We start from the raw sequence: 21,155 nt of genomic DNA, 5'->3' as shown, positions 1-21,155 counted from the left end.
AGAAAAACTATAAAAATGTTGGAATTTTAACCGATTAACCGGGTCATTCCTTAACCAGAATTTTTTATTAGAATTTATTGAAATTGAAAGTTAATAAAGACAAATTAATTTTTTTAAATCGGTAATATAGGTTGTGACGGATTTTATCGAAATCATAAATTTCTGTCCTATCTGTCAAAAACCGAAAGCCTTGTATTTCAGTCTTCTAATCGTACAAATTTAATTCTTTCCTTAATCTTCGTTTCCTCTAGCTTTCTTAATCTTTCTTTCGATTCAAGATAAATTGCGCAAACATGCAGCCATCCAAAACGTGTAAATCCATGCAGCATAAAATGTCACCGCCGTCATTACCTCATCCGAACGCTTAAAACGCTTAAACGAAAACAGATGTTGTTTTAATTGCTATAAATTCTGTGCTCATTTCATCTTCGATTTTCTTTTTCTTACACGGTGACGTCGAACCGTTTCTTTCTCTCTTTTTTTTTTTTTTTTCTTTTTTCGCAAACGTGAAGTCTGTAGTCGCTGAAAGATAAGAAATAATCCGCGCGTTATCCGTTTCTCACAGTTTCCTTTTTATTTTAACTTCCTTGTCCAACAGTGACACTTGCGTATCGTAAGAAAGAATGAAATGACCTGACAGCGGCCGGGTTTGGTAACGTTGATAACTAGCATGACACGGGCTTTGACATTTCCTGATTCGGCTTTCTACATTTCACTTATCTTCAACTTCGTTCCACGGCTGATGAAACCGAGCGTCAAGATACGATCTCCACGGTTTCGACGTTTCGATTCGCCTGACACGTTCAATACGATCGAACCACGAGTTTCAGGAATTTCAAGGATCTTTATCCAGCATCGATGCGAACAATTTTGAGAGAATTTGGTGAATAGATAGGTTCGATTCTGTACAGGAAATTTACTGTTAAATATTTTTGGACAGAATTAAATCCAACGAACACAATACCATAATAGGTTGTATTTTATCGTTTCGTCCTTTAGCTGTCGAAACTACGTATGTACGTTGCTTTCTTAACTGTCTACTTTTTTAATCGATATTTAGTTTTTGATAGTATTTCCTATAACTCAAGAAAGTTATTATCAAGTTCGCTATTATTAAATATTCAAGAAAGATAATTTGTAAGTATAAATGAATTCTTTCAGAGAAATATCCAAAGTATAGGATCTCTATTACTTCCACGAAATCTTTACTGATACAAGGTGTCTGTATTAATTTACAGGTGTACAAAGGTCTCAACATTATCACCGCGAAAGTAACAGAAGAGGAAAAGAAAATGGCACCGCATCACATGCTGGATATTCTAGATCCCCTGAAACATAATTACACGGTGGTACAATTCAGGAACATGGCTATACCCATTGTAATTTTTCCTTTTTTCCATCACGTTCGTTTTTTCTCTATCAATCGCCATACCTATTAAACATTTCCCAAAACTACATGCAGTGTTAGTGCGTGTATCAAATGGCACATCCACGAAAAGTCTCGTTGCACGGAAATTTAACGTTTCGCTAAAACGCAAACGATCCGCCGAACTGCGACAGCTTAGCAACTTTCGAAATACGCGTCCGTTCCTCGAAAACCAGAAACTAGGAATAAAAATAAAAAGCGAGAGGAGGAAAAAAACCGTCTGTGGAATGCGATATCGCTCGAATACCATCGTCGTCTGACTATCGTGCGTAATAATTAATAAGCAGCCGACGACGCCGCGTTGCGAATCTCTCGAACCATGTTTCTGTATTTACATTTACACTTTCCGTGGAATTAAATATTCGCTCCAGCGTTTTGACACGCCCCTTGGTAGTTTCGCGAAATCGGCTCGCTCCCATTTTGTCTCCAAGCCTCTTCAACGTCTAGTTTATCCAACGTTGAAACGAGCATCACGTTTTTTTTTTTTTTTTCAAAACAAGAACGCTTCGAAAAATGGAAATATTTGGACGAAGCCGAACGATACCACGAGGAGGGCCATGATATAGCTGTAATATGCCACGGTCCCTCTGGTACCGATATTCCATCCATGTTGCACACCAGCTTTTAGCCTTCTTCGAACGTTCCTCTTCTTCTTTGGCCGATCTAGATCAACGATCTACACGCGAGAAAGAAGCTGCCGATCATCGTCGGTGGGACCAACTATTACATAGAGTCTATACTTTGGGAAGTTCTAATAGATAAGATACAGATCGAGAAAGATGATCAATTGGGCGGAGAGAATGTGCCATGTTCGAAGAAGATGAAGGTAGAATTGGATCGGTCGACCACGAAAACCAACGAGCAACTCTACGAGGAGCTGGTCCGAGTTGATCCGGAAATGGCCAAGCGATTTCATCCGAACAATAGGAGAAAGATCATTCGGTGAGTAGTTTAATTACATTTACCACATTGTGTAAAATTATTAGATCTAGTTGTTACTAAAGTATTAATTTATTGTATCGGTCAAATAGATAAAAGCGTAATGTAATAATAAGCTGTTCGGAAGCTACGTTGATCAATTTCATAAATTGAAAAGTAGGGCAAAATGATGATGTTATAAAAACTGTTTTCTAAATGAACCGTTTGTTCGTAAGAATCAACAGATTATCGCGTTAGGAATTTCAATTTTTCAGTATTTAGCTACGTTCCATTCGTAGCTAAAACTAGCGTCGTGTGTTCGAATCGTCTTGATCGTCCTACGATCCTAAACGTTTATCAAAATAATCTCCCTTTTCGATATCTGCTAGAGAAACTAATTTGCAAAATTTCTTTCATCTTGCAAATATATTACGCTCGACCAAAACGGCTTTGCATGTAATTTTGTGCCCGAATTTTGTTACCACGATCTAATGGAACAAATTTCGGTCCAGTATAAATGTCTTTAAATTCTACTTCACACCTGAATTAAGTTCAAACTTCAATCATCTTCGCTTCAGTACTCTTCACAGAGTTATAAAGAACGAGAAAGAAGAGAGAAACACGTCGGTTTGGTTCTTTAGTACGTTACAGCCTTACGAAACGTGTCCTCGTCCGCATAATCTCTCGCTAAAGAGATACTCATTTTTTCTCGTGTTGAAATGGCTTTTGCCGGTCTTGATACATGTCACATTTCATATCTAATAGGGTACTTTAATTTCATCGATTGAGCTGCTAGCTGATAATCATTTGAAATTCACAAGACTTTAAATATCTCGCAAATAATTTAACCAAATATTTGGCTTATCGACATCAATTAACTTATCGAATCATATTGATTTTCGTATAATTAATTGATCATCGTATTGAACTGTGCGAAGATTCTCATGAAATTAAAGGAAATTATTTTCATTTAAACATTGTACAAATCGTTCAACGTAGAATCTTGTACAATCTTGTTATTTTCCAAAAATTATATCTCTTTACCGATCTCCCACTCGTAATTTAACTTTTATTAAATGCTCGCGTTTTATCATACAGGAATCTTGATTGCAGACACGTTATCTAGCCAGATTAGAATTGGATTTTCTCTACAATGTTCTTTCGAAACACGGTCGATAGAATTCTCATTTATGTAGTCCCGATTTTTAACTTACTCGTCGATTGTACCAGAATGAACCGGTTGCGCTAGCCTTGATAAAGATAAGCAAGGTCTGTGAACGGATTAATTTCGAGCACTATTATCCCTCCAATTGAATAACCGATCGTTCTGACCATGTAACATCGTATGCTCTTAGTTAACCCTCATACTACGGAATCAATAGTTTATTAAATGTACTTTTCCATGTAATTCACAGAGTTGACACTTTAATATATTTTTGTTGGCAATAAGTGGTATTTGTCATCGTTTAGATAACGGATGTTTAAGTAAAAAGGAATAGAGATCTCTATATAGAATTCGTTGATAGATGATAGTGATAGAAACATATACCTATCGTATTAACTAATAGCTAAACTACGGGTGTTTGTATATTTCCGGGAAGTTTAAATGTGCTGAAATGAAGATAAAATATCTGAAACGAACCACTGATCATAATATTTTTATAATATTATCGCGTAAACATCTATTAATAACAGAAGAAATATACAATTAATTAATAATAACAGAAGAAGAGATAGACCAACAAGGTAACAAAGCAATCGACTTGTGTCACTGTTAGATAACCTAGTTGCACGATAAACGGTATCACGAAATCGTCTTACGGTGCTACGATTTCGATCGAACAGATTTTATACCTTATCGAGTCCACGTGTGGTATCCAAACGGTCGGTCGATAAATCGATGTCCCGCTAAATGCTGGAATCGTAAATAAAAGTCGCTACTTAACCAGGCCGAGAGAATCAGTGGGTAACGAGCGTGAATCTAAAGCTGCATCCTCACTGAAACAACAGCGGGAAACTTTCTATCGACAGTTATCGCGATGTAATACGCTCTATACTGTAATATACTATAACTCCGATTACGTCGCTTCGCTGCAAATAAAATATTCATTTTAAAAATTGATATTCGTCGAGTACTGCTTGAAATATGCAGCATCGAGCATGAAGCATATAGTTGCTGGCAGTTGTTTCAGTGAGGACGCAGCTTAAAGGCTTCACGCGATCGGATAACGATTCGTGACATCTGATAACGATCGCCGGCTACAAGGATGTTCGGTCGTATATAAATCGTGGCGGGGAATTTCGAGGGAAAAGACGGAATTTCAGGCCGGTTCGTTTGGCTGTTCCTCTCTCGCGGAACGATATCGTAATTCAGGCCACGACGCTCGTTCTGTTTATCACGCGACGAATCCCGTGATAAATTACGGTAATTATGTTTTCTTAGTCTCGGAGAGATGCAAATTACCTGTGCGCGACTGCCGGCCCGGCCGGGTAATTGCGTGAAACCTTTAGTCGCGAATTGCTTGCCAAGGTTGCGGCGTCTCTCGAACCGGCTCTATTGAAAACGACGCTTTCAGCGATTGATTTTCGATGCTTGTCTCGTTTGTACGTTCCGTTGCCGATAAATCAGCGCGCATAACTCGCCAGAACGAACCGTTCAAAGCAATTCGATTTGCGAATTTCTGAATAGTCTGCTACTTGCGTTTAGTAGCTACGACCTACAGCATCTTCTATTGTGTTCGTTTTGTTTGATATACCACGCGTTGTACGTAACTAATTTCAAGTTTTGCCATATAACAATTATCTTTGTATTGTGACGTATTGTAATCCTCTGATTCTCTTATCTTAGGTTATATTACCAATGTAATTATGGGAAATTTTGTTTGTCATTTCTGTGTGTCTATATCCTATGTAATAGATCTTAGCCTGTATAGGTGTAAGACATTTCTTTTTCTTATTTCTAGAAATTGTTTTATATGATGTTTTTTTAAAGAACGATGAAATAGTTTTCACTCTATAGTAGTGATTGCATTATAAATAAAATTTGATTTCTAGATTATATCGGTTCGAGTGAACAAGAAAGAAGCATATGTATTTCATATTCTGGCCTTTCGATCGGACGTTATATAATTTTCTGTCCTACTTTTCGTGTTACTTAATTCCATGTATTTGTACATTCGCCGGTACATCTTTCTTATCGAGAAATGCTTATCGTTGAATATTTGAGGAAACTTTCGATACATCGTATAACTAATCAGACTGCGACGGTTCATGCAAATTCCTAATTTTGTGAATACGAGCGAAGAAGAAGAATCTTAATTGAAAGTTTCTTTCATTTATTAAATATTTCTTTACAGCTACTTTACTGAATATTACTAACAACTACTTTACTTTCGATATTTTATATATTTTCTATGCTTTCTGTAGATTCTTTTACCTTTAAATTTCCCCATAAATACATTGCAAACATTCAAAAGTAAATTTATATCTAAAGAAATCTCCTACTCTTTTTTGAATGTAAAAAGGAGATTAAGGTGCAAATTCTTATCCTTATCGTTTCGTCTGCAGTGTTTTCTGAGTCGTGCAGAATTAAAAGCGGTTCTTGTTGCTAATTTGTCATTCGACACACTAGTCACCCTTTCGTAAATTGCGTGGTTAATTATGGTAATTGCGTTTCCTTCGGTCGATGTCGATGGAAATTATTCTCGTGGTTGGACGGTTTCCTTGGCGATACGCGATACAGATGCTATCTTACAAACGAGCTGCGACCCGTTTAAAATTGTAATAATAACGATAATAATAATCTGTCTCTCCTCCATTATCTTTTGGTCGGACTATGTTTTAATTAAGCGTGCTCATAAGCGAACAGAATGAGCATCGGTTTCGCGGTCGCAGGCGTAGCCGCAGACAGATCGTATGCACGCATTATGCAAAAAGGGCTCTGTCTCCCGTAAAATTGACTTTCGAATTCGTCCTGGCTCGAGAGTTGCGGTTTTTGATACCGTTCGCACGCGTTACACAATAATCGCGAATATCGGAAAGAAATGGACACAAATCGAGAGAACCGGACCAGGTATCGGGCATATTATTTTTAGCGGGAAAGTTTTTTGAAAGTCGTTGATCTTGTTTTAAAACGGGATTTGTATGGTCGTCATATGTAAGAAGTAGTTTAATCGGTCAAATTATTCGAAAAACATGTTGTTTTCAAAAAATTGATTTGCCAAACAATATACACAGACTCGCGAGAAGTATACGAACATTTGTAGACACCTTTGATGAATATATTGCGTGTGTTATACGAAACTTCATCAAATTTTATTAGCATTTCTACGAGGCTCTACTAACATTATTATATTAGTTATTGTTGAGTGTTATAACGCGACGTATCGAGGATTTTGTTAAGTCTGGTGTATGCCACGGCCAAGAACAGTCGCTACTTTTCAGGATTAGAATTTTAGCGCTACGATCGTTTGTCTGCTAGCGCTCAGACGGCATGTGAGTAATTTAACGGATTTGCAAAATCCACGTATTTTTAACTTTTTCGCGGCACTCTTCCATAATAGCTCGATATCCGAGACCTTGCCATAAACCGTGGAGTTTCCAAACGATCATTCGACTTAACGGTTCTCGCGGCATAATTCGTAGCCTCTCGAAAATTCCACAGGGGTATGCACATTTCACCATCTCCACGCACGCTCCCACATAATACAGAGTCCAGGTACCGCTTCCAAAGACACAACGTGGAATGGAAGGGAGGATACGAGTTATTAAAAATGTTTAAACAGCGTATTTTCGAAATAATTGCGATCATATCTCAAAAGAGTCAAGCTAAATCGCTGTATCTTTGTACATCGCTTCGCGTAAGTATCGTGACGACAACGTCGTTATCTTTGCACACGTTACATACACATACGCACAAGAGTTTTGTGCGTAAATACATTTAAAAATCACAATCAATCACCCGTAATCAATTTACCTTCTCCGCTCACACATCGCGAGAGCGAACACGATTGGTTACGCCCCTTGATCGAAATGAGACCTTTCGCTCCATTTTACAGTTATATTGAAAAAGTGTGAAACAAAGCTGAAACAAAATATATGTATATATATAGAGAGAGGGGAATTACAAAGATATTGAAATTTTTCGTTGATCGATATTTTCAAAATTCGTCACTCGTAAGAAATTCAGAGTCGTGTAGACTTCATAGCAGTCGAGTAGAGTATTAGACTGAAAATAAGTATCAATTTCAATTTTTACACACTCTTCTTCGTTATTTTACTTCTGCGCCATATAATTTCTCCGACGTCTTTTTGAACACCGATTGACATAAAATTCCTCTTTGATACATGCGCACACGTATGTCATCATTGGTCTCCAGGGTTTTAAATTTCGAAACTAACTTCCAATCCATCGTCCTGGTACGTTCTGAAGAAAAAGCTCTCCTACAGAAAGTTCAGGGATCCCTTTATATCGAATAACTACTAAAAAATTGCAAGGTTTTATCTCGCACAATTTCAGAGATATACGAGTTTATAGAAACATGACCGACACACCCTGAAAGTAAGAAGGAAAGGAAAAGAAAGTCAAGTTGATTCCACCTGCTCTTCTTTCCTCTGCTATCATCTGTGATATTAAGAAGCGTATTCGCGCGATGGCCAGCTGTCAGCCTGCGTAATAACTTTCCCAGGATATAAATTTGTAGGCTCGAGGAAGATCGCATCTTAACTAAAGATACCCTGGCGTATTTGCGTGAAACTCTTGCGGAAGAGGAAGAAGTCCCTTTGAATTGTTTAAACTGTTTAATTCGACACTGGTTAGAGGTTGCCACGCGATGGCCTGCATAAGCAGATCTTGATTATTGTAATTAAATAACATTTAATTAATATCGTTAAATATCGAACATTCATTTCGATTGCAAAATTCCAATTTAATTCGTAGATTAAAATCTATGGTCTTCCTCGGTTATTCTTATTTAGTTTCCAGTAATTTTGATTCGGATGATAAACATTATCCAAACATTATGGAACTCACTCGATGATTTCAACTGAGCCGCTAATAATTCATTAAAGCAGCTTATGCGACTATCAGTTAATTAAAAAGATTCTTCGAAACGAACGTTTGCATCAAAATAAATCAAAATTCAGCAAATAGATGTAGATCAGATCTATTTCCCTCTAAAAACAATAAGATTGAAATATGGTAGGTCCATTTACGAGTCTTATCTCGCGTGATAAATCATTCTCTTCAAATAACATGTCGTTTGCAAAAATTGTTCTTCTGCATAGATAGCTCAGTCAGATTATTCAAATTGGAGAAAGGAAAATAAAAATCATGGCAACGTAGTAGCGTGGCCGAGGCTGTTCGATTTTTATCGCGACGCAAGGAAACCTCGACTGTACGAAATGATCGGCAATGGCCAATTTGGGCTGGGCAAGTACATTTCTAGGCAACTGCTACACTTTCACAATATGGTCACTGGCAGCTGCCAGCGTTAAATCTTCTCTACCGGAAGGTCCATGGAAATGTTTCGTTTTCCTTGGTGAAAAGATGTGACTGGTTTCATAGGACGCTTCGAGCTCAGGTCAGGCCAAGGACCAGGTGTCGAATTTTCCTTTATACTTGCCTTCTGTTCGACCAAGAAATATATTATGCTGTCGTAAATTGTCCGCAGCTGGTCGAGATTGTTTCTTTAATCGTCGTTTCTGAAAAATTTTCGGCGGAGCATGACCTATCTAACGAAAAAAGAGGTGGGACTTATTGTTGAAATATGCATAACTCTCGTCCAAGAACTTTCTTTGAGGGAAAGTCAGCCTTCCTTTCCATCTTCCTTTTGACGAACCTAACATAACAAAATTTAGTTCCGTTGCCTTTGTATATTTTTTCTTACTTTATTGATCTATTCCTGTACTTTTAATATTAACAATAGAAGATTTGTATAAATAAAAGGACGATAATTCTATAAATTGTGATATCCAGTAAGATCTGAAAAGTCTTTCTGTTAAAATGCAAACAAGATGATTCTATCTACGTGAAAGACGCGCATTTTTCTAACGAGCTCAACGAAAGTTGAAACATAGTGTTGATGTTTCACGAAATTATTCTTTGTATCAAATTTTTCGAACGTAGCAGGACGTTATTTCAGAAGGTTAGCATTATTGTTCCACGAAACAACGTATCCTCGCCGATCTTTTTTCCGTGTCCGATCATTATCATGTGGCGAGCGTTTGGGTAGCTTGCAAGACGATTTGAAGTCGTTAGCTTCTTGTTTAATCATATGGCATCTTTCGGCGCATTTTCTTTTATGAACTGAACGAAGGGAGCAAAAAACGAGGAAGGTAGACCGTTATGGAGCTATCTTTTCCACGGCGAAAGCTGATACATTTTTTAAGCCGCCAGCCGACTCGGGTGGTTGCCTCTTAGCAAGTGGTAACATTAGCAATATTGTAGAATTCTTAAGAAGCGTGCTCAAGACCGAATCGCTAAAGCACAGAGAAAATGCATAAGCGTAATTTTGTGCGGTGAACAGTTTTAATTTCTGCTCGATATACGCATGTACATATTCGATTATGTTATGAATTCTTTATTTTGTTATTTTAATGTCTGACGGCAAATATGATCTAGAAATCTATTAAGTCTATTTATAGTATTTGAATGGAAGTAATTAATTTTGAATGTTTGAACTTTATCATAGATTTTTTACTCTTGGTACAATAGAACTCTATTAATATGAGCTTCATTAATTTATTATTGAATTCATTAATCCGAATCTCAGCTACTATACGTACGAACGTAAAATAATAGACAGTAGGAATAATTGATAACATTCTATTATATCAACTCCGATTCTGAATTGAATTTCAATTTTAATTTTGGAACTTGAATCTTTATTTTCATTTTCAAACGGACCATTTTACCCACATATTCGCTGCCTGAATTACTTTATCATATATATCAGTACTTAATGGTTATTTAAATCGGTATTGTTAAGAGACAACGTATCTTCTCCTCTGCACGATTATCAATTTACATGCATACTCGTGCTATCGATAAAAATATGTCATCGGGTGTTCCGACCTGCGTAGTTTGAGTCGTGACATCTGAGCATTGATCGAACAACCATGTACTTAATCGTGTCTTTCTCATCGTACCAAACACATATCGTATCCGGTCAGGGACGAACTAGGACTGAAATTTTTACTGGGACTGGACCCTCCATTTTTAGTTTATTAATTAAATTCGACATCGAGCGATCCCAATATGAAATTGTTCGGCAAACATGTTTTCTCATTATTTTTGCGACAATTAGACAGAATTTACGACTGTAATTTTGTGCATATCGTTTTTCGTATAAAAACTAAACTCTAAATTAAATTATACTTATCTATAATAAGTATTAACTTATTATAAATAATTAGCCATGTCACTGCGCCACGCCAGAGAAAATTACTGAAAATTCTCAATGCGAGAATTGATTGTAAATTAATAATAAATAAAAAAAAAAATCTCTTCCGACCTACCGGAAATTTTCTTCAAGTCAGGATGGTTAGTTCGTCCCTGTATGGGGTACGCATCGGAAACAATGGGTAAACGTGCTTTCAGCTTTTCCTTTCCGACCTTGGTTGGCAAAAGGGACACAATTTCGATGGGAAACTTTCTACAACTTCGGTCAGTCCTTTTCGTCGTTAATTTTACTTGCGAGTCCTGAAAATAATTTATTCGGACATACTAACACAATACTTGACGATTTTCTAGACGGTTTTACTGCCGGAACAATAAGTCTGGCGATTGTCTAAAAATGTATTTGGTCTCGTTGTATATCGTTCACGTGCTTACACGTGTATGTACGATTGTACATGAGCCACGTGGAGCGATAGGGCCGTGTCACGATTTTCTGGCGCCCGATGGGTACTTTTTTCCGGAAACGAGGCGTTCCATTAATTTTTCGTGAAACGCGGGCTCTGTTTTCGCGAGGCTAAAACATACGGTAATTGTTTCTTCAAGGTTGTTTATTGTTTTTACCAATCGCATTTGTGCTCGAAACGCGTTACACTTTTTTATGATTGCTTCAAGTTGATTACATGAAAGCAGCATGAAGTTTACGAGAAGCGTAAAGATTGTTGTAAGTGATAGAAACTTATTTCGTACACTTTTAATGGCGGAAAAGTGATATAGGGGTACGGTGAAGAAGACGTTGGTCTTAAAAGTAGGAGTTTACGATGTACTAAAAGAAACATTGAAGGCTCTGGGTATGTATAAAATTTATCAAAATGAGTGGAACGTTAAGGAAATATAGACGAAGAAATTAGCCTCGACACAGATATTAAACGACTCTTGGAAATTCCCGCTCATAGTCACAATATTAATAAATTAGGATTCACGATAATGTAAATTAACTGAAAAAAGAATTGCAATTGGAAGTGTTCCATTAACTATTTAAGAAACATGACATATATACACTTTGATTCTGTTTAATTTACCCATTTTATCGTTGTCACGGATAATCTTATTGAGAAACAAAAGAACTACGATATTATTGCAATCCTCTTCCAGACCGAGGAAACCTTAAGTCCCTGATTTATTGTATATCATAAAAGGTACGTTATACATCCATTTATTATCGTTAATTGTTTTTTTATTATTTTATAAAAATATTGACGGTTATATATGTATAACATAAATATAACAAATGAGGTAATTCAAAGTATTCCCAAATGTTGCCGTGCCAGTTTCCGGCGCAGCATGGTAGAAGCGTTTCATTGTTTTCACTCTCTTCGCTTCCGAATCCTAGCGGTCGTTTGCATTTTCTCGGTGGACTAGGATGGCCTTTCACGACCGAGAAATTGACAGCCTTGAAACGGTCAAAAGATCGGCCCGAAGGGAACAGGATGAATTTTCTTGAGACGGAGGCTATAAATCAGACTTTTGTTAGCAGGTGGTCCGTATGGTTTGTTCGTCCGTAATGCCATCCGGAACGACCTCCTGAGTTTCGGAATTTTTGACACAATTCACGGTTTCGGCGTAAAGAGCTAATTGTTACTGTATCCCATTTGACTTTATTTGGAACGCTTTAAGGACCAGCCAGAGCCAGTTTCGCGTTAATATCGATTCGAAGAAGATTAAGTGACTCAATTACGCTATTACATTGAAGGGATATCACTTTTCGCCACATTTTCTTCTTTCATCCTACATCGTTTTAATTTTGTCGGTGTTAATTATCGCGCGAACGCCGGAATTCAGATACAACGGTGTTTATACGACGTGATGAATTCTAATTAGCATAATAGGATTGGTCGAAGCACGAAAACCGGATACATACTATCGGAATCTTTGATCTTTTACACCGATGCTTGTTTCGTGAAATGTCTCTTTGGCTATAGGCTTCTGCGTCTTTTAACCATTCCCGTTTTACAGAGAAATTATTCTCCATTCATATTTACATATATATGAATAATGTTTTATGTAAATCGTTACGTGTAGTTTTAAATTTGAAATTTGAAAATTGAAATTGCTAAGTATTTTCATCATTTTGGTCGTATCGACACATACTATATTTTGACCTATACCAACAACGGGAGAATGAAAGATTCATAGTGGCTGGTTTTCTCGATGCTTTCTCCAACATCGATGATACCGTCGAAGATCGGTCGCGAACGGAAGTGACGCGAGTTCGAATCGAATTGTTACGAAACTCAAGGACTCGAGAATCTTTTTTAAGATCTCTCTTGTATCGTCGCAAGATCGCTAGGGCATCGACCTGATTCAGATACGAGAAGGAACGAGCAACCGAGGCCAAGCAATACTAATTTCACTGAATCAGCACTCGAGATAAGCTGCCAGCTGGTTCAATGATTTATAGCCACTCCTAAACAAATTATGTAGATCGCGGTATTTGATTAGCGCCAAGCAGATAGCACACAGAGGCCGATGTTGGTACACGGAGTCGCGAAACCTCGCAGTGAAACCGAATGTTAGTAGATAAAGTCTTTACCTCGCGACACTATCAAATCAACCGAGCCTTTATTCTCGTCTCGTTTCACCTCGACTCGATCTTCACGATTTTTTTCTCGCGAATTGTTAAATTATTCGGTGATTTGAGATTCGCTCGGTTCATCTTCGTTTATGTTGGATAACTACTCGAACAGTCACTTACGTACAGATTAGTTAAAAATATTTACAGATAGATTTTAATCGAGTAAAAAAGAATGGAATAATGATTATTTACCCTGTTGCTTAAACAAACAGGAGAATAACGTATACATAGGTGATATAGGTCAATGTAGAAGGTAATTTGCGAGCGAATTGTAATGGTGTGCATGGAAGAAAGGTGTGACGGTTCGACGCGTGAAAGTTCCGCACGCGTAATACGGGCTTAAGTTCGAGTAGTAAAGGGAATGCCCTGTCTTTATCGCAGCCGGTGTTTCAGCATTGACCCCGCTGCCTTAATAAAGCAGCGGGTTTTCGATTCGATCTGTCTGGACACGCCCAGTGATCCTTTCACGCTTCTTTCCCAACTTACCCGATCGTTCTCTCTCTCTGTCCCTTTCTCTTTTTCTCCTCGTCTTTCGCGTCGCCGCTTAACCAGCATGTCTCTGTCTCGTGATTCTTAACCTCTTCTTATATGCGGCAAAGACGAAGAAGTTTCGCGCACGTTTTCGTCGATGGCCAAAAAAGGACCCAATCTCTCTGTGTAACACTTCCTTTGTCATGACTTTTGACCGATCCATTCACCACGTTTGTATTCGTTACGGGAATTATAACCTAGATATCTGACTCTAACCCTTTTCTGTTTCCCTTTTTCCACGCGAGTTTCCTAATTATTGGCGAGATTTACGATTAAAGGGGGAAAATAAAGAGGAATGTTGCGGGATAACTTTATTACGAGTAGCAAAATCAATATTCGATACTTTAGTCTGCCAATAGAGCAACAAAATGTAGTTTAATTTCACTTCATAATGTGTTTATTGATTATAGGTTGAAGTTTGTCGATTTAATTTATAATGAACGTAATACACGAACGAAAAGATAATTCTTTTTTGTTTTTTTAAACCAAGATGTCGAAGCTGCCAGGAATTAGATCAGTTACTTAATGACGGCCTTAGGAAACCACTTATGATTTATTAAAAACTCACAGTGCGTATAAGAACTACTTGCTCGAAGCTTGTACGTTACAGTTAGAAGTCATTTTATATCCTGTTTAAAATAATAATGCGGTGGAACGTTGACTATCCTGACGCGGATTACGTGGACACCGATTATCCAGAGTGTCGATTACAAGGAAATTGATTCCTTGATCCGCCGATTATCCGAACATATAAATTGAGATTGTGAATATAAGTTAGCGATTAAACAGGTATTTATCGGAGATAATGTATTAATCAGCGTCGAGTAATGGTTAAACAAGGTAATTGATATTTTAATACACAGACAATATTTCTCCCTGTGATAGTTAATTGATATGCAACCCCAGGTACATCGCTCGTTGAGATTTCTATCCTTTTCCTTATTGACAGTATCTCAATGTGCTATTTTTGACACAGGGGAGAGGAGGAAAAAATGTGTGAAAAAGCATCGCATGTATTTCAGATGTCAAATATTTGAATTCCTCAAACGGCGTTTACATTTACGCGATTAAACCTAGTTAATCGTTCGGATTTCATTCTACATTTCGTATCTTAACTCTTTAGCATTAAAATTTCATTTATTTGCGGAAAGAAAATGTAATTCATTAAAAGTCTGTCCTTTAATCTGAAATTTTACAATTACTAATTATATTTATGTAACAGATAAGCAATAACATATATTAGATTAAAATACATCAATAAGATATTGTACAATAATACGGCGATAATCAAATAAAATGATGTTTATTTTTGTTTGCTTATCAAATAAGAATTCAATAAAGACAATCGATTAGAAAACAGAAGTTTGAATGAGCGCAGTACAATAGTTCTTCACGATACTCAAGTATCCTTTATTCTTCTGAGTAATTACACTCGATGTACAAGTATCCGAGGAATTCTTTCATATTAATAAAAATTCCCTCGTCCGTCTCGGACAATTTCAATAAACGTTATTTCACATACCGCGCTTGCAACACAAGCGAAGCTCATTCATTATCCATTCATTCAAACATTTTTCTCGTTCGTTAAATACAGCCTCGCAAATTCATTAACGTGAAAGGAAACTTTATCTTCGCCATGTATTCCCTCTTCGTTTTCATCTTTTCGTTCAATTTGCTGTATGAATAGCAAAATTCATCAACGCTCGTACATAAAGTACCTTCCATCTGCAATTACGTAACGTGTTCATCGATAATACATGCGGATGAACGCTGATACGTCGACAAAAAGTACGGAGTGTTTCCCGCGATAATTTCCCGCGAAGATGGAATAAGATTTTTCAATAAGACAGGATAAAGGTTTAAGGGATTATTCTACTGTGCCAGACGCTCGCTTTCTTTTTGGCATATTTTCGCAAGGAATTTGTACAAATTGTTTTATCATTGTTCAATATATGACAAATTTATATTTATCTACGCTTCGGTAATATTCACAAATCCTCTGAAACGGAACCAACCAAAATTGGCGATGCTGTTTATTTTTCAGACGCGCCTGCTCGCTCCTTTGTCTGTTTCGACAAAATCAATTATGTTTATGAATATCTGTAAACGCCTCCCCCTTAATGAGGTAACAAATGTTAGAGGATTTGATAATCTCTTAAAATAATTTTTAAGTTTACTCAAGTTTTCATATGTGTTCTAATACTTACGAACATGGGTTGTATCTCCGAGGCATTATCTTGTTCAAAAATCCAGAAATAGGAAAAAGAAACTGACTTTCTAAGGGTCTAAAATAGAATACGCCTTTAAGCTGCGTTTCGACATTTCGATGGGAATCGTTGGGGAGAATTTCCATGTGAAAAGATGGTAGTAGGTACGGAGTCGCACGCGCCGCGTTGTAAACTCTCTCTCGACGCTCGGTGAGAAGGAAGAAAGCGCTAGAAGAAGCACGGAAAAATAGCGAGGAACGTCGGGTAGCATGAAAGTATTGCTATACGAGGAGAATTTAGCAAGTCTCTCGGTTCGCTATCGTTGAACATTGTCGCGCGGTTGTATTTATTTCGAAGTTTCCCATCTGCCCGTAGCCAGAGCCTGACAAATGCAGATATCTTTACTGCGCATTATTTCGCACTCTACAGGACTGATAACAGTGACTTAGCGCTATAAATTCTATTCTTCTTGCAATTGCTGGCCATGCTATGGCAAAGTGTTGGCGGAGGGGAACCAACCGCCATCGTTGGGATACACGTGCATCTGGCTGGGTGAATTTATCAGCCAGCTTTCTTATTCCACGCTGTTCACCCCTCTCGATACCAGTGCAATTTCACGGGAACAGTTTACGGGTGCGTTTCGCGAAATCATGCGGAGAACTAGTGATATATGTAGTTCCTGAGCAGGGTAAATCCTTTATTCTAAAGCGACTGAATTATGTCGGAGGGCCTCCTAACAGGAAAGCTTCTGTTCTATTCGGTTTTGTACGCGATATTTATGGGATTTCGTGACTGTTGGGAACTTCAAGCACTTTGTTGTCGGATCTTGTGCGGAAGCTTTGAGAATCTTTGAAACCTTTTGCATAATTAGAGTAATATTATTAATGAAATTTTGTGTCACAAATATGTTACAAATGATCAATATTTAAAAATTTCATTAGCGTTATAGGAAGCCACGACTGTTATGATTATATTGGACAAGTGTGAAACGAATCTGCAAATGTATATAGTAATTACAATATACTTATTGCAATATATATTTAATGAAAAATTAACGTACAGTATCTTAAGCATAGAGGGGAGAGTCGTGCGGTACCGATCGCTCTAAGTTCTTTTTGTTATATCTTGGTTTAGAATTGATAAAAATCAAAATTTCGTTTATTCAAATAAAAGTATCAATATTTAGCGAAAAAATCCGGAACTAATTTTGGTCGGTACTGAACGATTTTCCTTTGATAGACGTCCCACCGAATATATTCAGATTTGTTTCAAACTTTACTGTATCGATATGATCATGATAGCCGAGTACCGCAATGATACCAGCGAAATTGCTAAATGTTGTACAGCACGTGTAACGTATTCATAAAAGGCTTTTACTTACAAGTATTCGAATAAGTACTTTCGCGAGTTTGTGCGATAACTTTGGATATCAAGATAGCGAATGCCAGATTTTAAGGGCATTCGTAGAGAAAATATTTGAAAGTAATTGTGCCTTCCATATGTATATCTCCAGTGACGAACGTAAGATAACCACACGATTAAGTTTTTGATTTCTATGCATTGTGCAATTACACGCGCGTTGAAGTAACTGCCGTTACGACAAGTGTTGTAATGTTATGTAACGTAACAGTATAATAACGTATGCATAATGTATGCATAAGTAGCATAACGTATGCGCTGGCGCTCGTAGACCTACGATAGAACTCAGACTTTTCATCATTTCTTTATTTTACTTTAAAAAGTTCCATAGAAGTAAAGACAAACATTTCAACAATATTTTCGCAAGTATAAAAATTCTCTCGTTTTTCTTCTATGTCCAATATGATTGTATAGAATTTTCCTTTGCATTACTCGACATCTTTGTAAGTGACACGAGGCTTCGTGGACAGAAACCAAAGTATATACGCACAGATACGTATGTGCCCCCCATCCCTTTTCTACGCCTTGTCTGTGAGGCAAGGCTCCGCTGGGGTCATTTGATGGAAAGATATTGTATAGAACCAAGTGAAAAAAGAAGAAATATTCAATGGCAATGTATTTCAACAAAGTTATAAAAGTAAGCAGAGAAAGTTACAAAGGGAATAAAATACGTATTATTTTAACCATAGGTTTACGGACATTTCGATTACGTCAAATTGACACGTATCCGTAAACCTAGTGTTAATAAAATGCACGGTAATTATTTAGAAAGTCGGTACCATCTTGGATCTCGATGATTTCTTTAGTATGTCGCAGAAATCAATATTTTGAACGACTATTTTCTTTGCATATTACCGCCGGATTCTTTTAGATTTGGAGATATTTCCAGGAAAACTGTGGGTGCCATTGCAGTGAATTCTGCTTATATCGCGCGTCCGTGACAGCGTATACGTTAGTATTGGTTGTCTTACGGCGGCCTAATAAATGACACCTAACCCAAACCTATATAAACTATAAACAAAAGATAAGAATTAGGTTTGGGTTAGGCGTTATCTTATCCGGTCGCCGCCGTGAGGCGGCCGACAACCAATACTAACGCATGGCTTGTCACGGAAACACAATTATAGGAAGAATTCAGTGTAGTGGCACCGATAGTTTCTCGTGCATACTTGGAAACTAAGGCCGAGTGGCGGTTGCATGTATAGATAAAAGTTGTTCAGAATCATACTCCCAACAACATATTGAAAGATCATCGAAATCCAAAGTGGCGGCAATTATTCTAAAATAATTGCACTATTCGTTTATATGTCAAACTGGTATCAAAAAATCAATTTTATTGAATTCATGTTCAAGTGAATGTTTGCAGAACGACGTCCTACTACTATTACTTACCGTATTTATCATTCAACAACATCGTCACACTTTTAAATGTGGCCACTCGCATCAATTATTGGAAATTCATCAATAACAAGGCTTTTTCTAATATCTTCCGAACACCACTAAAAGATTCGAACACTTCTTATATCGGCACATTTACCGTTTTCCCTTAAAGAAATCGAAGAAATATCATCAATGTGGAATCACGGTACATATTACTCTGGTCTCAAGAGGTTTATATCTCCCTCGGACATCATAGTTCCTCAACCACTAGCCACACAGATTCGCTTAAAATCGTCCGGTGCTTCGTTCCTCTCTTATTACGAGGCTAAGATACCAAAATCCTAATATACGAGGATATCGCCACGTCCGCGCTTTTTTCGCGATATAAGTCGTCACCGAATATTTCACCGCATTTCTGTCAATACGGTCGAGTCCTTCTCCACCTCAATCGTGAAAAAGGAGCACGAACTGGACGTGGGCACGCGACGGGAAAAAAGGGCGCCTCCACGAGAAATAAGAAGGGGATAAATAAGATCGGGAAGAAGGGAGAAAGAGAGAAAGTTGGCGAGATGAACAAAGGTCCAGACACAGAGAAAAGGGGAAATATTCCGGACGCGCTTCGCTGAGACAGGCAGGCCCTTGCAATCACTGTTTGAATCTTTGCCAAGCTTTCTCCGAACCTTTCGTGTCCCCTTCTATTTATCTACTCCTGTTCCACTGTCTCTTTTTCTATTTCCTATCGGTTCTTCGCCTCTTCTTCTCGCGTTCGAGACGTTGTCCTGCAGCCAGTTTTCTCCTAAACGCATACCGATTTCGAGGGACGTAATAGGCGATTTCACTTGATGAATATACTCGCGACCCATCCGGTCTAGACGGCATTAAACCATCGCTGCGAAGTGGAAACGATCATAAGGCCGAAAATAGGGGTTACCGAGGCGGTAACTCTATCTTACGTTTCCCTTAAGATCGATAAGGACGAGTCGAGTGTTCCTCGAAAACGTGTCGGTTGTTCGATGTCCGGTTGATTCGCCGGCGAAGCGCACAGGATAGATTTTGATAGTTTGGATTTCGAAACGAAACGAATTTTTTAAAAATAATTCCACGTTTTCTATTAGTCTTTACTGTGATCTAACGTAGCTTGATTATCTAGTTTGTTACGAGATAATGACCAAATATTTTAAATTGAATCAAGGAAGACAAAGGTGGAACAATGAAACGTTCGTTTTTGTCAACTTCGAAATGATAGACAAGATATTTTAGCTAGAGAGGAAAAGTTACTCTCAATAAATTCTATTATAGTTTTATTCAAAGGTAAAATTATAATTAAAAGGTAAGTTATACTTATACCTAAAGCGAATACTTACTAATAGATGAAACTTGAAGAAATTTAAAGTCGGTCTTGTAATTGCCCTCAGAAATTTTAATTGTCCGCGTAAAGTTGATTTATATAACCCGGTTTATCTTTGATTTATCATTGTTTCCGTTATGTTTCTATTTGTTTTTTTCGCTTGCGGCGTGTTATGCAAAAATGATTCAACTTGGCGATCGATTCATCAGGCTTCTCCTCGTCAGTGTCGTAACAAGCTACACCGCGCTAATACTTTGAAATATTTTTAATCGGCGACGCGATAATGGTTGTGCAATTTTAACCACTTTGTAGTAACATCGCTACATCATCGTAGTACTTTGTTTGTGTTACTATATCATTATCAGATAATACGTGCCTAGGTCATCGGTCTTTTAAAATTCTTTATTTTTTATCATAACTAACTGGATATCCCGTCGCATTTAAATTGAAAAATAAATATATCGCCTGGTAAATTATCTATGATCGAATGAATTTCATAGAAACGAATTACTTATGTTCACTTTCTCATATTAAATTATTATTGCATTATATAACTTGTTATATTTTACTTTTTTATGATTTTGTAAAGATAATATAATGTACTTATAGTGTACTTGTTTTGTACACGACTTAATTCTTTTTCACTGCTATACTAGACGATGACCAAACGTCGACGATAGTCAACCATGAATCATTCTTCTGCGCTTAATTTTACAAGATAATGCAGTATAAATGAATAACATACTAACCCATATAAATGCATATATTAGAACAGAAACGCGTGCTAATATATTTCTGTAACTAGTAATTAATTAAAAAAATTCTCTCGGTTGTATCCAGGAAAATGTATATATATTTGCATACAAATCCGCGGTCTATTCGTAACTTGTAACTCG

The 21,155-nt window shown here is 37.3% G+C and overlaps 1 protein-coding gene across 5 annotated transcripts in view; it reads left to right on the top strand.

The window, feature by feature from the left end:
• LOC122572971 (tRNA dimethylallyltransferase) overlaps positions 1-21,155 on the top strand; it is a 116,463-nt gene that overhangs the window by 32,015 nt on the left and 63,293 nt on the right. For 3 of the 5 annotated variants that reach the window (XM_043738757.1, XM_043738761.1, XM_043738762.1), the window contains 2 exons: positions 1,239-1,379; positions 2,094-2,368. In XM_043738757.1, coding sequence (XP_043594692.1) covers positions 1,239-1,379; positions 2,094-2,368 — 416 coding nt within the window. The remainder of the gene's footprint in view (positions 1-1,238; positions 1,380-2,093; positions 2,369-21,155) is intronic. The other 2 variants (XM_043738758.1, XM_043738759.1) reach the window with 2 other exon arrangements.

The sequence above is a fragment of the Bombus pyrosoma genome, linkage group LG11 (genome assembly GCF_014825855.1).
Source record: "Bombus pyrosoma isolate SC7728 linkage group LG11, ASM1482585v1, whole genome shotgun sequence".
NCBI lineage: Eukaryota > Metazoa > Arthropoda > Insecta > Hymenoptera > Apidae > Bombus > Bombus pyrosoma.
This window is presented reverse-complemented; position numbering and strand designations above follow the sequence as displayed.